Source organism: Heptranchias perlo, chromosome 1 (genome assembly GCF_035084215.1).
Source record: "Heptranchias perlo isolate sHepPer1 chromosome 1, sHepPer1.hap1, whole genome shotgun sequence".
Taxonomy (NCBI): Eukaryota; Metazoa; Chordata; class Chondrichthyes; order Hexanchiformes; family Hexanchidae; genus Heptranchias; species Heptranchias perlo.
In genome coordinates this window covers 98905564-98923330 of record NC_090325.1, presented here as the reverse complement: position 1 = coordinate 98923330, position 17767 = coordinate 98905564, and the positions used below count along the sequence as shown (strand labels likewise).

The 17767-nt window shown below is 41.7% G+C and overlaps 1 protein-coding gene across 3 annotated transcripts in view; it reads left to right on the top strand.

Moving 5' to 3' along the window:
• The window catches only part of pcdh7b (protocadherin 7b), a 374437-nt gene that overhangs the window by 23093 nt on the left and 333577 nt on the right, over positions 1-17767 (top strand). Inside the window, exon 2 of one of the 3 annotated variants that reach the window (XM_067988996.1) lies at positions 3140-3937. The exons of 1 other annotated variant lie outside the window; for it this stretch is intronic. In XM_067988996.1, coding sequence (XP_067845097.1) covers positions 3140-3187 — 48 coding nt within the window. In that variant the 3' untranslated portion in view covers positions 3188-3937. Of the gene's footprint in view, positions 1-261; positions 393-3139; positions 3938-17767 lie in introns of those variants that run through there. One more of the 3 variants, XM_067989006.1, reaches the window with a different exon arrangement.

Below are 17767 nucleotides of genomic sequence, written 5' to 3'. Positions count from 1 at the left end.
AGGAAACACTATAGTTTAATTTTGATCTTTAGTTTCTCAGCTATATTGTTCTTACACATGGCTTTAGACATAATACACACATACAGCACACACACGCACGCACGCTGGATTTAGTCAGCATAAAACAATATTACCTTGCAAATTAAGGCATCTAATCAGGTAGCTTTATCATTTGCTATGGTTGCTTAAAGTATTCATGTTCTATTAATCATTTTAGTAACTGAAAAAATATTGATTGCCGATATAATTGTTTTGTCACAGGTCTATTTTGAGTTGCCCCAAATGGACAGCGCTAGATAAGAAAATCCCAATGATATAAAAATTACCTCTTGGATTTGCTTTTGCTGAAATATATTACATCACATTTCTGGATATTGGAGTATCAAAAAACATTTCCTCAGATTTGGCTTCTTTTTTGATCATGGATTTCTTTTCTCTGTATGCATATAAATTTTTGCCTTTAAGTAGATTGTGTGGATTAAGTATTTTACTGTCTGAATGGAACTTGTTCTTAGATAATCTGCAACTACTTACAACTGTCATAATAAAGCAACAGTTTATAACCATATTATCCTGTTATACTCTTTGTGATATTTTCCCCAAAAGTGATTGTAATCCCAAGGATCATATATTGGAGGAGATATGAAATATAATAATAAGGAATGATAAAGATGTAAGAACTGGCACAGGCACGATGGTCCGAATGGCCTCTTTCTGTGCTGTAAGATCCTATGATTCTATGTTTTTATTAACATAAAATGGACAGCAGCTCCACAGCTACTTTTTAATCTTTAAAATTTAAGATTTAAAGATCTTGATCAGGAAAAGGATTTGCGGGTATTTTGGAAATGCATTGAAACCATTATCAGTGTATGGCTGCAGTGTGAAAAATTAAAACAAGGTAGTATAATACATTAGCAGAGAGATAGATTAAAAAAAATATATTCATTTTTGAGATGTGGGCATTGTTGGCAAGGCCAGCATTTAATGCGGTGGTGGTGGGCCTTTTTCGTGAACCGCTGCAGTCCGTGTGTTGAAGGTGCTCCCACGTTGCTGTTAAGTAAGGAGTTCCAGGATTCTATCCAGGATGAAGGAACAGTGGTATATGTCCAAGTCAGGATGGTGTGTGACTTGGAGGGGAACTTTGAAGTGCTGGTGTTCCCACGCACCTGCTGCCCTTGTCCTACTTGGTGATGGAGCTCGCAGGTTTGGGAGGTGCTGCTGAAGAAGCCTTGACGACTGGCTGCATCGCATCCTATAGACAGTACACACTGCAGCCATGGTACGCCAATGGTGGAGAGGATGCATGTTTCGGCTAGTAGATGGACCAATTAGAATAAAAATACATGGTTCTGGTTTTATCCCACTTGGAATACTGTGTACAATACTGTTGAGTCCATAATCTTCCATCTCCCATCCATGGAAGGCAACAACTGCAGACAAAGTGCTTTTCAACAGAGAGAGCTGAAAACTGGTGAATGGCTGTTGGTGGGCCATTTTATAGTCATTTACTCTGAATCCAGTTGACAGCTTATGGTAGCAGAACTGAAAGAGGGAATAGTCTGTTAGGTGGCAGTATGAGAGCAGCAGAATTTAGGGAGTGTAAGAAAAAATTTGTTTACCATATTTAATTTATAAATCTGTGTTTTAACACTTTTAATGTTATTTTGATCACTTAATTTCTTCTGTATTTCCCTATCCTATGTAGCTTTTATTCTTTACCCTTTACTGTTTTTTGTCTATTTTCCTTTAGTCCTTTCCACTCAGCACTTATCTTGATGTTCTCCCCTTATACTTTCTCTCTTGAAGATGGCAAACCAATCTGGGGTTTAATTCGATGAGCAGTGGTGAGCTTATCCAGGTAACAGTTCTTCTTGTGTGAATCAGGCCTATTCAAACCTGATGGCTATCATGACCAAGATTGGCCCTATCCTCATCTGAGGGCCATACACAGGTGCTTCCAGATGATCAAGAATGGGAATCCTGACGACAGTTTCCCCTCCTTATCCGAAGGACACTGAAATACTCATTTATTTACTTCTCATAGTCTTGTCAGAGCTCACTGCATCAGGAGGGAGCTGAAGGACACACTACCAGCAATTGCTTCTCTCTGTGTACTAGCCAAAATATGGCTGAAATTTCAAAAGCTAGAAAACAGCAAACTCTTTTGTAAAACTTAAAATATTTCACATTTGTTGAAGCACATAGGCACAGTACTTCCATTTCAACAACCAATAATCAGGCACTTGACCTGTGCTAATGGATACAAATTGGAGTCTCGGACCGGGCTGACATTCCGAATGCGGAGCCTTGCCTGCTGGGACTGCATATCTGGAAGATGCAGGTGCATTCCCCATAATTTTCCACCCATTGAAGTGAATGGATAGAAAATCATGTGGACACACTTGCAACGTGTCAATATTTGCTCTCGGTCGGCAAGGCTGTGTACTGCAAGCTCTCATTTTGAAAACTATCCCCTCAGCACTAGAGTTATGCAGAGGTCAAGCCATTTAGTTTGGTGAAATAATTTATAAAATCCGTAGTTGGTTTCTTTGCAATTAAATCAATGTCGCTGACCAAACAAAGATACAAACCATTATTGACCATAATATCTCCTGAAGTCAATAAAGTATCAAAAGGTCCACAAATGTTAGAAGCTTGCTGTATATCATGTAATTACCTCAAATGAATGACAAAAAAGAAGGAGGAACACAATTAAAGCAAAATAGTTCCCAGGACAACAAAGAAGCCATCAAGCATTAAAACAAAAAAAAACTTAGTTGGCCTGAATACATGAACATCAAAAACAACCATCTACTCTATGAGGGAATTAGTATGTCATCAGAGTCGGAACAGTCTGGTAAGTTTGAAATACAGTGTCTCTTTTAAAAACAATTTCCCTGAGCAATACAAGTAGTTTGAAAGCATCATTCATAATGCCTACTTTAATCAGCTTGCTAAATTAAGTTTGTTAAGTAATTAATCCACATGAATAACATTTTCTGTCCATATTAATAAGTTGCAATTGAACTATTTAAATTATTCTGTGCCTCTCTGGCATCTGCTGCAGTCCTTCTGCATTTCAAATGCAAGTTGAATTTACATCATTAATGAAACAATATCTTTACTGTCTTCACAGATGAGTCAACTTCATCCAGATGTGCTGCATCTATCCATGAAGCTATAAGCACAGAAGGATATTGAAACAACAGGCAAGGGGAAACCAATATCAGTCTTCGATGTTATATTACCCAGGGTTACTGTATTGAAAATCATTGGAGAGATCCTTCATATGTTGCTCCATAGAGCATTCAGGACTCCACCTTATCCTCTACAGGGCCTTCTTTGGAGCACGCCATAAAAGTTGGGAATTATATCAGCCATTATCCCAGACATGCTGGAGGAGGGTATATGGCTACCATGTCTGTGTGCAGCCTGCTAAAATCCCAGTGCACACTGACTTGGTCACCAGCATAACATTATGCAATGGGGCTACTCACAGGTAAGCTTCTAGTCAGTTTGCTCAACAAATTGGTGCCAAAACACCAACCCTTCTCCAGGCTGCTCTAAGATATTACTTTTCACAGTTCAATGGAATTCTCTGAGAGCTTTCCATTAAGATTCTGGGGCCAACATTAGGTTCGCTGTAGCTGAGTTGGGTCCGATCCAGAGAATCACCCTCTGAGATAGTTTGAGTGCTAGATGCTCTGAAAGCTTGGCAGTCAGTACTTTGCACATCTGTGAACAGAAGAAAGTTGCATGGCTTTAATACACTGATTGTGCTCAGCTATCAAACAATCATAAATTATATTGTTTTCTGGTTGTTTTTTCACTATAGTAAATATTATTCTAGTAGTAGAGTTAGTATAGTTCTGCAAACATTGCACAGGAACTTCCACATTTTGTTACAATATTTTCTATTTATTTACAGTTACTATCTCAGGTTGTAATAAAGACAAGTGGACTGATATGTATATTGGTTTTACAGTTCAAATGGATATTTATTTCACATGTAATGCTTTTCTATTTCTTGAAGTAAAGACATTTATTTTTATATGCATCTCCAGTGTTATCCTTTCCTCAACCATGCAAGTTTGCAATCCCATTTTATGTGTAAAACGGGCCTTCTGCATATTGCTGGTTCATCTTCCTGGGTGTGTAACTGGAGTTTCCAGGAATGTTCAGTCACATGCGCCACTTTTATTCTGTGTGTTCCCCTGTCATTAATATATTCATGTCGACAGTGTTTTGACGTCTTCCAGTTATAACAAATACATTTTTTCCTCCACATAAATACTGCACTTGCGTCATTTCCCTTGTGTGCTTTCAACATGATGCACTAATCAAATATGATGCAAAGGGAGTTTGTTGCACATATTGTAATGCACACCAATGTGTCAAAACTTGGTATTAGCACATGGTGCCTCCACATGCATCAGTAGAGTATGTGCACTTATGTTAAGGGACTTATTCAGTGAGGTATTTAAAAATGAGGCTCTCTCCTAATGGTTCATATGTAGTACACTGTGGTACTGACCAGGCTGATTCCATCCTATGTCATTGTAAGTTAGCTAATCTCAGCCAGATCAGCAGTTTGGATACAAAAGTTGACTTCATTACCTACAGAACTGGGAGGGAATAATCAACCAGGGTCTCCTGATTGATATCCAGTAATCACCGCTGGAAAATGAACGTGTGTGGAAATCAGATGAGGATCAGGGTCAGCTCTGATGCCTTTCACGTAAAGGCCTAAACCTGAAGAATGGCTGCTCGGGCAAGATACCAGAGGATTTCAGCGGCTATGGACGTGTCTGCCAGCATGGATCACTGGCTTTTGGAAAGGAAGAGAAAAAGTGCAGAAAATTACAAGGGCAAAGACTTGAATCTTATTAACTTTAATCTGCTGGGGTAAATTAAACCCCAGTTCAAAGTGTGACTTGTAACACTGATTGAATATGCCAAGTAACTATTTGTAATTTGCAGCTTGACTTAATTGGATCTGCTTCCTCCCATAACTGATTTGTTGCTATTGCTGAAATTTGTGAAATCACATTAGTACTGCCCAAAGGAGCTTAGACAGCCATTTTTCACATGGCGATAAGTCAGTATAAAAACAACAGTTGGGATTTGCACTTTGGACCTGCGAACAAGACAATGATTCACACACTGCCATTTACAGACTGAATTGTTTCTCATTCACTCTATAACCACATAGTGCATTCATCCACAACTTTATGTAAAATAATAAACATCGTACAATTTCTATTATACCTTGGAAAGGTTTCGAACAAACGCATAATAATTTCTCATAATAAAATATTTGCCACTGTTGAACATATTGTTTGAAACAATAACCTTTTGAACAATTTCTTCTGCTTGATTATTAATTCTACTGATTGACCAGGGCTTCAAACCCTGCTTCATATTGTGGCATCCTATAATAGTATTTCAATTTAAAATGCATGAATCAGTATTCTGTTTTTATGGGTTTCCCCATGTTTTAATGTTGAAATGACTTACTTTGTTTCCTTACAATCTAAATATACTCAGTGTTTTAGCCCTAGGCAGAATTACCTTTCAAAACCATGAAATTGTACACCATAAGAAATAACAAGGGTGTTGTTTCCATAAAGAAGCAAATAATAACTGGATGCTTATGAGTGCCTGGGATTTCATGGCTATTAATTTTGAACTTTTGATTGCAATATTGTTTTACAAGCTCAGATGCTGCCAGGGCACTGGTGAGCTGTGACAGAGAGAGCTCCCTTAAGACAAGACACATTTATCACAGTGTGGTTTTTAAACACAGACTGGGAAATGTCAAGGAACCAGGATAATTTCATGCAGCTAGAGCAGCTTCACATATCAGGATTCAATGGCAGTAAAGTCATTACACAAGTACCTTTTCTTGTTATGCAAGACTCAAAAACAGAATTATTACATGTGGAAAAAATACTCACCCTTTTGCACTCTATATACTTTCTGTGCTTTGAAAATGAACTTAATATTCAAAGTACAATAACTCATGTGCCTCACGCTTTATATTTGAACATAGTAACTTATTTTTGAATCGCATTTTCATTCACCTTCACCACTTAGAAAAAACCGTAACCCCAATTTTAACCTAACCCGCCCAGCGGGAACAAGTTGGGTTAGAGTTGGACCCCCGTTTTACATCCTGCCCGATTTTACGCTCCATTGACTTCAGTGGAGGATAAAATCGAATGGGTGTAAAACGAGCATCTGGCTTGAACCCGCCCCGTTCTCACCGGGCAGGTTAGGTTAAAATCGAGGCTAAATTTACTTCTGTGCGACCAACTACCTTTTTTGTCTTTCTTTGTGAAAATCTTGTATACTCACCATTATATTCTGAATTTGTATGGATGTGTATGACAAATATGCTGCTGTCAATTTGGGTAGTGCAGAATGGTACAAATAAATTGGTACATTTTCGGGTTTGTTGCAATTCTAGTTTGATACCTAAGTGTAATACTGAGACAGCTGCTTTGTTGGAGGTGCTATCTTTCGGGAGACATTTTAAATTGTTTGCTAATGTGGACATAAACGTTCTATTATACTATTCGAAGAAGAGCAGAGAGTTCTCCTGGTGGCTTAGCGAACATTCTTCCCTCAACCAACACTACCAAAAAAAAAATTATCTGACCATTAATTTATTGTCTGTGGGACCTTGCTGTGTACAAATTGGTTTACCTACATAACAACAGTGACTGCACTTCAAAAGCAATCCATGCATTTTAAAGCACTTTGAGACATCCTGAGGCTAATATACAGTTTTACAAAAATGTAACTTCTTTATTTAAAAATGTAATGGCAGGAGGCTCTTTATTGATGTGTTTTCATGATAGGAATGCAAATTTTTATAAACCATTAGTCTTTTCCATATTTTTGAAATGTGCTGATTTACTTCAGATTATTTGTGGATCAGCAAGAGAAACAGCAATAGGGAAGAATTCCTCTGGTCACTATGGATTAGCAAGATCACGAATATAGCAACAAGATTTGCTTTGGTTGCAATTTCTAGCAAAATTGTAACCAAAGTAAATGATTTATTTTCGAATGCTTTCCTGATTTTACTAGAAATAGCGAACATAGGAAATCTTCTGGTATGTTCCCAATGGGATAAAAATTCTGATGCGCCCTCCGTACCATGCGGCATGTCCCTGGAGCACATATTTCAAAATTGTGCATTCCCTGTCTGCAAGTTTCCACCCATTAACTTAGAGGCGGAAAATTGCAGACTGTGAATGTGTAATTTTGCGATATGCACTCTCGGTACATGCCAGTGAGTGGTGCATCAGAAATTTTACCCTAACTTCACTAACTCATAGTGAACAGATTTTCGGCCATGGGTCTAATTTTATACTTGCAATTTACACAGTATAAAGTCAAGCACAGTATTAGACTATGCTGTGGCACCTCATGGCCCCAATACTTCTCTTGAACATTGTACCACTTTAAATTCATAAGTTATCATCATTTGTATTTTGTACGAAACTTTATCTGGAACAACTAGGATCTAATATCCTTAAGCATTGCTACAGATTGATTGCTTGCCCACTAGTTGATTACTCATGCATTCCAATCGGTAATGAAACTTGAAAATCTGGAGTCAAAAAGTAAATCAAGAAAATGGCAGGATGATGATTATTGTATGCCAAAGATTATTGTTTGAATTTAAATGCAAATACTCCTTGCAATTTTTGGAAAGCTACAATTCCAGTTTGATTTACGAAACTCCTGGGCTCCTGTCAATTACCTCACCCACTGCAACTTGACAGCAATTTTCATTTCAGAGAACGTTAGAAGCAATATCTTTAAATTTATCATAGCATAGGTGATCTATTAACCATGAAGTCAGATTTCCAAGACTCTGAATGTAAGCTAACTGGGGACGATATTGGGTGCCAGAGATCATCTAAGAGGTGTGTCATCTGATAGAGCATTGCATATTCACTCCAGACAAGTCATTGTGCTGTCTGTGAACGGTGTAACATTCGGAAAGGTTTTGTGTGACTCATGAAATGTTTGAGTGTGACTTTTTGGGATTTGGGGCAACGGTTTGAATATGTTACATGTGTTTTGGGACAGTGAGTCTGGCAATCCTTCATTCTCTTACCCTTTAATAACAATGAGAGAACTCAATTGATTTCTCCTGCAACAGGTCAGCAGTGTGCAGTGACACTGACACTATTCGAGCAAGATATACTTAAAAATTTATTTGCAGGGTAAGAATTTTGGTATGATTGACATATTCCAAAAAAGAATATAATTTTCATGTGTATATTATATTTTTTTCCTGTTAATTATTCTGCATGCAATTATTGAAATGTTGACAATCTGGAATAAAATATATTAATTGAAGCAATAAATTATGACTGATCTTTTGCATCAGTAATACTGCTAGCTTGTATGGAAATGACAATTTTACTTGCACCTTAAATACGCCATTTTGCAGTGTTACAATATTAAAAACACAGACCCTGGAATTATGTGGTGAAATACTAGCAGATGAACATTTAACATAGAATCATAGAATGATACAGCACAGAAGGAAGACATTCGGCTCATCGTGTCTGTGCCGGCTCTTTAAAAGAGCTGTCCAATTAGTCCCATTCCCCCGCTCTTTCCCCATAGCCCTGCAAATTTTTCCCTTTCAAGTATTTATCCAATTCCCTTTTGAAAGTTACTATTGAATCTGCTTCCACCACCCTTTCAAGCAGTGCATTCCAGATCATTACAACTCGCTGCGTAAAAAAAATTCTCTTGTCGCCTCTGGTTCTTTTTGCCAATTACTTTAAATCTGTGTCCTCTGGTTACTGACCCTTCTGCCACAGGAAACAGTTTCTCCTTATTTATTCTATCAAAACCCTTCATGATTTTGAACAGCTATCATTTCTCCCCTTAACCTTCTCTGCTCTAAGGAGAACAACTCCAGTTTCTCCAATCTCTCCACGTAAATGAAGTCTTTCATCCCTGGTATCATTCTACATGTTTGTCTGAAATTCTTCTTTCTGTTATTTTACTGGAGATGCTAATTCTTTTATTTTAAACAGGTTAACACTTCCAATAATGTGACAGTGAGAGAGGAATTTCTGACAAATGGATGAGTGTTGGAATTCAATGGTATAATTTCAAGGCCATAAACTTGGCATGTGATTTTCTTTGCTGACCTTTTTTCAATGAATGCTTAACTATTGGTAGCACCAACAAAAAATAGCTTATCAGGGAATGCTAACCCTTTCTCAAAAAGAGTAATTAAATGTTTGCAGGCTGTTATTGAATGCTAGCAACATATATGATTACTAGGATAAAAATAGCTTGCTTCAAAATTGAGTTGCATTTAGATTACAGCAACAGCTTATAAGAGTGCCCTGCCTAAAATCATCTGTTATTGTACAGAATTGTGTCATTGGAACTCTCTTGGTATCAATCAGCCCTCATTAACTATCTTAACTGCACCAGTTTGATCAAAACAGCTGGGCCATGCCTGAGAAAAGGCATCAAGCGTAGGTTACTATTACCCTTTACCACGGTTCATTAGCATATGTCCCAAAATTAGATTAACAGTATGCAAGACAGGCTGCCGAATATTCAAAATCCATCCATCAAACCACAGGGAAGATGACTGCCACACCAGCTGAAGTGGTGATGCAAGTAGAAAACTGAAACATATCACTTCATCATCTTTATTGTAAATAACAATAATATAAAAATGAGTGCCAGACTTGGTCCCAAAGGTTCCGAATTCAGAGTGTGTTGTATCTGCATGTTCTTGACAATTACGGGTCGAAGCAAAATGGATTTATGACATTTGAATTCCTTTCAGAGTTGGAAAAAAGTTATTAGTGTTAAATGATGTAAGAATCCTGTGTGTTTTATCAAGGGCATGGCATTTACGACTGTAATTAACATCACTTGGAATAATTTTCTCGGTACATACAGTTACAGTGCAATTACAGAAGATTTGGTAGGAGTTAACAGAACTGCAGTTGGCACATATAATTACAATGAATAGTTTGCATGTTCGGAATGATAGATTCTTGTTGATAGCCATGGTCATGCTTTATTGCATTTCTAAAACCAAGCTGTGTTTGCACAGAATGTGGCCAATTACATCCAATTTGCCTTAAAATAATATTACTGTGGGCACCACAACTATGGTTATTCTTAATTTAATGAAAATGAACATCCAGTTGATTTTTCTCCATAAGGACAATTGGAGCAGACCTTGGCCGTTGGCTGATTTTTAACAAAACCTGGCTAAAGTGGAAAGAGAGAGTTTTCCGTTTCCTGTAGGTTTTGATGAATCACTGTCATGTAAATTGGGATCTTAGCTGTGTTAGGCGAGGCCACCTGTTGGTTAACGCTTGCTATAGACACCTACAAAATGAATTGAATACTTAAGTCAGCTAGTATCGTTATAATGAGGCTGAATTTTCTCGGAGCTTCTCACACTCCGTCCCGCCGCATCTCCGCCGACGTTACGACGGCGAAGCGGGAGAAGATCAAAGGAAATTCACCCCCGGTGTTTTTTTTTAAAGATTTACGATCCTGATGTTGCTTTTTGTTTTAAACATTAACAAATTAGCTCCATTGGTTGTTGCTTTGAGTGAAGCCTGAAATATCTTACTGTAATGCTGGCTGTGTTAATCTGTTCTGTGACAACACAGAATACAGGATAATACATTCTAATAATTTATATATCAAATAAAAGGAAATTATGCCGGGGCACTGATCCGATATCATCTGTTTTACTCCCCCACCGAAGTTGAAGGTTCCGCCCACGATATACGGTTCAGGTCACAAGGGGGTGCTATCGTTACAGCCCTATCGTGTAATTAGATATTGGGCACTACGGACACACTCCTGAGTGTAAGACACTGAGACCACTTTGGTGGTGGGGTTTTGGGATGTAGTGGAAATAGGTAATTGATCAGAGATTTGCTTGTGCATTGTGCAGGGTCGGGTGAGGAACTGTCATGATCACTTTTGATTTTGCAATCTGACTGTTTGCTGTTTCAACAAGTAAAATGAAAGGAGGGATCCTGGAATGGTACAAGCAGGTGAATAATAAAGGGTTTCAGGGATAAACAGGAGAGTTGGTTTTAGGCATAGGAAGGGTAAAATTGGACTTGAGTAGTAGTGCAAAATGGGCCAAAGTGAATGGGCAGCCTTCCATTGAAGTCAACGGAAAATAACATTGTGTGGGTGTAAAACGGGCTGCGGATTTTCTAGCGTCAGTTTCACCCCCAATGACTCGTGGAAAAAAACAACAGCATGGACTTGATGGGCGCAATGGTCTATTTCTACTCTAACATTCTATGATTCTGCAACACATGACAAACATTTAATTATGTAGGTAAATGTGGAAAATATGTTTTTAACTGAAAGAAAAAATAGTTTAAAATTTGATCACTTTTGATTTTATGATTTGTGAACTAATCAAAACAAGACCTCATTTTAAACAGATCCTATTTTTCTTTAATTTTAAAATGAATGCAACTACCCCACATAAATATTTAAAATCACCACATTTTAGGTAATGAAAAACAGCAGCCAAACTAGTAGTTATGTTTTAATGATGTCAAGTTTGATGAGGTCGTCAGACATTCCATGATTTTCCAAATGGAGAATCCGAAAAGCGATGGATTTTATTACTGCCAACAAAGTTCACAATTACGTTTTTTATTGCTTTGCTTTGCTGAGTAGAACTGTGTCCAGATTAATTCATTAAAACTAGCAAGAGTTCAAGGAACACTGAGATGTATTGTGATGGTGTCCTAATGTTTCGTACGTTGTTAAACTAGATAAATTATTTCAGCGTGTGATTTTGTTTGCAAACACAGATAAAATTTTGATATTTTTCATAAAGGCAATAATGTCCTTGAATAATCCCGATTTTACCATTCCCTGAGAGTTGTCCTATGTACCGTCATGTATTGAATATGATGATATGGCGTACTAATTGAAATTCATCCATGAGATGTAGGTCTGACCAAGTCATCTGATAATTGGCACAACCTGCTGCTATAGCAATGAGGGTCCAACAAAAGTTTTAAAAAATATTTCTTTTTAATAACTGTTGGCAATACTTTTTCAGCATGAATGAAATATGTGGTAGGTGACCGAGGGATATGGAAAATATTCCAAGATCACCTGGACACTTTGCCATGCATTGGGCCATCATGGATATTCCACACCTCATCCCACTCTCCATAGATTGTCTATATTACCTATGTAAGAACAAACTGTTTCTCTTTCCTGAAAAATTACCAATGTTACATCAGTGAGTTTGTTACATAACTAAGCCAGCTCTTGCTGACAAAGAAGAGTAATATCACAGGTACAACATGGCAATCGATGGCGACCATGCAATATGCACACCTATAGGAAAAAAATGTGCCTGTTGTGGCATAAGAAATCACAACTAACAAGAAATTATCATTTGTAGAAAATAGTCACAATGGGGATAATTTTGGCTTTGTGCGATAGTGTAAAACAGGAGATAGTGAATCGGGAGCCCATTATACATCTCTCCCAATTTTTATTTCAGTTGAAGTCAGTGGAATTTTTGAATTCAGTTTGTAAATGAGAATAATATGTAAAGGTTAGATAAATGCATTTTGAAATCAGAAAGCCTGGCTTTGATTGCAGTCACCTTCTACAGAATGTCAGGGCTCAACTTTAAAACAGAACTTCGGGTGCGTTAGGGGCGGGGTTGGGGGGGGTGCAAAGAAAATCGAGATTTTCTGGAGCGGGCAGGAATCCCAGCTCCAACACACTGAAGAATGCGCACGACCCAGAGTCATCTGGTGTGTGCGCCGTTCCCGAACCTGGAAGTCCCGTCGGCAATTAAAGCTGGCGGGACGATTTTTAAACCAACAATTCAAGTATTAAAGTACTTGAAATGAGCCTGAATGTAATTAATTATGCTGGCAAGCGATTTCAATGCTGCCTCAGCGTGTTTCCCGTGCTGTGTGAAACATGCCATGGTGAAGGAGTCGTGTTTCAGCTGGCAGCCCATTTGGACATTTAAATACCTCTTTGATAGATGGGGATAAAAGGTGAGTTACTGCAGCATGGCACTCAGTTCTCTCAGACAAACGTTTGGCTGGGAGATCTTTGTGTTTAGACTGAAAATTCTTCGTTTCCACTCAGAATTGTTCTGTTTACACATATTTACCAACTTTTCGGACCCCCTCAAACTGACACCATCAGGATGGGGGGCGCGATGGCTGCATTCCCCAGTACATCCAAGGACGAGGAAAATCACCATCCTCACCAGGCACGGCGTGCATTTCCACCACTTGTAGCACCACGACACAGTGCTGCACTACAGGCACCTATGCAAGAGCACAGAGGGGAACAACAGAGGGAGAAATGTTTCAGGAGGCACTACCCTCATTAGAGGGTCTACAGACCAAGGCTCAGCTTCCTGGACCTCTCTGAGGAGCTGTGCATATGGAGACTGAGAGTGAGTCACCAGGTGATCGGAGACATCTGCAGCCTCCTTCCTGCCGAGCTGCTCCCAGCTGGGCCTGGTGCCATCTCATTATCCGTCGCAGTTAAAATCATCACTGCCCTCAACTTCTTCGCCACTGGGTCATTCCAGGGTGCCACCAGTGACATCGCCGGGGTTTCTCATTTGTCTGCACATAAGTGCATAAGGCAGGTCACCAACGGCTTGTTTCGCATGGCCTCGCAATATGTCAACTTCCCCATGGATGACCTCAACCAGACGGAGAGGGCAGTGGGATTCCACTCTGTGGCTGGCTTCCCACGGGTACAGGGTGCAATTGATTGCATGCATATAGCAATCCGAGCACTTCCACACAAGCCAGGACTGTTCAACAACAGAAGGGGGTATCATTCCATCAATGCTCAGCTCATTTGTGACCACCACAAAAGATTTCTTCACGTGTGCGCCAGATTCCCTGGCAGCTGCCACAATTTGTTCATTCTGAGGGAATCCAACATCCCGCTCCTCTTCCACGCATCGAACACCCTTAAGGGCTGGCTGTTCGGGGACAAGGGATACCCCCTGCACACGTGGCTCATGACACCTCTGAGGAACCCCTCAGCGAGCAACAGCGTCGATGCAATGACAGCCACATCGCCACGAGGTCTATAATTGAACATGCGATAGGGTTGCTGAAGATGCGATTTTGGTGCCTCAATTGTTCTAGGGGAGTGCTTCAATACGCACCAGTGAGAGTCGGCCGCATTATAGTAGTGTGTTGTGACCTGCACAACATGGCACAATAGAGAGGGGTACCGGTTGAGGAGGCCCCATCCCCTCATCCACCTTCCACATCTGCTATCCACAGCAGGAACAGGAGGAGGAGGAGGAGGATGAAACCATGGGCAGTGCAGCGACTCACCTGGCCGCTCGTGAGGCCAGGGAGTCACTGATATGTGAACGGTTCTCGTAAGATCAGAAAGTGAGAAGAGTCCAGTCCTCACACCACCTGGAAAGACCAGCACCAACACCAGCACCGCCACACCACCCCCCCCCCCCCCCCAACTCCTGCAACCACATATACACCCACTGTAAAGTGACCCACTGGGTGGCATCAAGTGTTGCCATTCATGGTGAAGCATATGAAAGGGCGCTATCACAAAAGCCAGTCAAGAATGGCCAAGACGTGGCAGTAGTGGTGGGAATAATAGTATTTAATGTGACTTTAACAGAAACCAAATATAAATGAAAAACATGACAGTCTGTCAGACAGCCTTGTGCATACCCTTCGTGATCACAAATCTTTAGCCTTTCCCTTCCTACCGTTTCTACGTGGTGCATCCCCTGTGGCTGCAGCAGAGGTAGTGGCAGGTTCCTCATGTCCATGGTCAGACTGCTTAGATGCTTTTGGCCCATGCCGTCTGGGATTTGGAGCCCGTGAGAGTCCCTCCAAAGACTGCTCCACCTGGACCCGTGCAGGCGCAGACTCGGCCATCTGGAGAGGAGGCAGCATTGCGGGTACTGGTTGAGGGGGGGCAATGGGTGAGACATGGGAGAGCTTTGTGTGGCGTCCCCATTTCCATGTCCCCTATCGCCATCATCCCTCTCCTGGGCCAGGCCCACATCACTCCTACCACCCTGCTGGACAACAGTTTGGTGGACATGTATGATGCCTTGTAAGGCCACTTCTAAACTATCTGTCAGTCTGTTTAAGGCAGCAGAATGCTGTTCACCTTGAGTCCGCATGGCCATTATCAGGGCCTGAATGGACTCATTTGTGAGCTGTGCTTGAAGCTCAATGGAGGCTGCCACTCTCTCCATCGCAGAAATCCCTGCACTTACCTGCGACACTGTCTCAGACATTTCAGCAGTTACGTGCGACACTATCTCAGACAGTTCCTCACGTCCCTGCGTCACTATCTCAGAGATTCCCTCACATCCCTGTGACAGTATCTCAGAGATTCCCTCAGATCCCTGTGACAGTATCTCAGAGATTCCCTCATGTACCTGTGCCACCATTCCACTGATGCAGAAGTTGGACTCCTTCATCCTCTGGGCTATTGTGGAGAGTGTGCATGGCACTTGTTTCAGTATCTCATAAATATGCTATTGTCCCTCGATCATTCTCCTTTTAAAGGATGGCCCAGGGGTTCAGCATCTGCATCCAGCCGAGCAGAGTCTGGAGAGGAGTGCGCCCACCGACGCAGACTCTCCACAGCTGCCCCCGCCACCAGTGTCTGCTCGTGCTCACTTGTGTGTGGTGACTCACCAGGTGCCAACCCAACTAACTGAGTACTAGGACCCACCGATGTGTGAGTATCTGTGCTGGTGGATGGCTCGCTAAGATGTGACGGAGCGCCCTCAGAGACCGGCAGGTCCTCTGAAGAATTGCCCTCTGATGTCACTGTGGTCGTTGAAGGGCCTGTAAGAGAACAGAAGGCAATATTAAGCATCATCACAGATTTGTCATTTTGCATTGAGCATACATGACACATCTGTGATGATGCTTAATATTGCCGTCTGTTGAACATGAGGTGTTCAACATGCCAAGCATTGTTAACATCAGTTCATGTTGTTTGTGATGAATGTTGAAGTTGTGTCACCAGACGTTTGCTGAGTGCCAGTCTTGGCTTCCCTGACGGACAGGCACTCGAGGGTGCGGCTGATCTCCAGGGCTTCCTCCTCCGCGTCTGTGAGGAACACCATTTATTGTGGCCCCCCTCCAGTCCTCATCCTCTCGCGTGCATTTTGGTCTCCCTTCTCCTAGAAGAGCAGTAAATACAGACGTGTGAGTGAGTGATGGTGAAGTGGTCAGCCGATGAATGCATTGCTTTGAGTGAGGCTGACCATGAAAGCGGTGCATCAGAGGGTGAGTATGAGACAGAGACATCACATTGGATCAGGATTGGGGAGAATGGTAGTGGTGAGGTGACAAATGGGGAGGTGAGGAATTGCTGAGGAAGTGCAGGTAAGTTGAGGATGAGCCTTAAGTGGGTGTGAGGAGTGATGTGATGGAGTAGTCATGGCAGTGCAGAATGAGTTGGGGGGTTGCAGGGGGGTTGATGTGCACCACGGAATGCAGGAGAATCAGTCAGTGTACTCACTTTTGCTGACCTAGTTCAGTCATTGAAACGCTTCCTGCACTGGACCCAGGTGCGGGATATTTTGCTGCTGCTGCTGGTGACCTCCTCTGCCACCTCGAGCCAAGCCTTCTTGGTGGCAGAGGCAGGACATTTCCTCTTATCGGCTGCGTAAAACATTTCCCTCCTCCTCCTCACCTCGGCCAGTAGCAGCTGAAGTGAGGCATCGTTGAACCTTGGAGCATCTTTGCCCACTGCGCAGCTTTCGGACGGCAAACCCGGAAACAAGATTAATGGCCACCAATTAAGTTGCGATCGTGTGGGGAAAGGTAAGGTTTTATTCGTCGGGTTTGCCGCGCACCCATTGACCTCCCGGCTGCCATCCCGCCGCCCTTTTAAAATTGAGCCCTCAGTCTTAGCTATGTTTAGATTTCAAATCAGTAACAGACTGTAATTTATCCATCAGTGAATCCCAAAGTACAAGCTTTGTGTCTGTTAAAATCTTGTAAGCATTTGTTCAACAGCTGCCAGAACAACCTTGTTTAACTGCATTGGTTATTTTCAACTGTTTGTACGCCTTTACTTCAAATAATTTCCTTCCGCTCCTCCCCCCTTCCCCCCCCCCGCCTTTTACTTGGTCTCCCCAGATTATGTAACATTGGGCTCGATATTAGGAGGGAGGCGGGTTGGCAGCGGGGGGTCGACTGGGCGTGTGGGTAATGCGCCCAGTGAATTCAGGGTGTTCCACACTTGATCGCAGCCTAATTGAAGGCACTTACCTTGGCTTCCGGGTTTCGCGCTGGAAAGCTGCGCAGCGGGCGGACTGCGCACCCGCATCATAGACTGTCAGCTGGAGGAGCCCTAATTAAAGGGGCAGTCCTGCACTGACTGATGCTGCAGAAAGGAGCCAAAATTACAGCATAGAGCAGCCCAGGGGGAAGGCTGCTCCCAGGTTTAATGATGCCTCACTCCAGGTCCTACTGGATGGGGTGAGGAGGAGGGGGAGGACAGAGATCATCTCCCCGGCGGGCGGGAGGAAGTGGCCTGCCTCTGCCAGCACAAAGGCCTGGCTCGAGGTAGCAGAGGAGGTCACCAGCACCACCAACATATCACGCACCTGCATACAGAGCAGGAGGCGCTTCAATGACATAAGTAGGTCAGCCGAAGTGAGTACACTTAATCATTCCTCTACACTCCGTCTGCCACA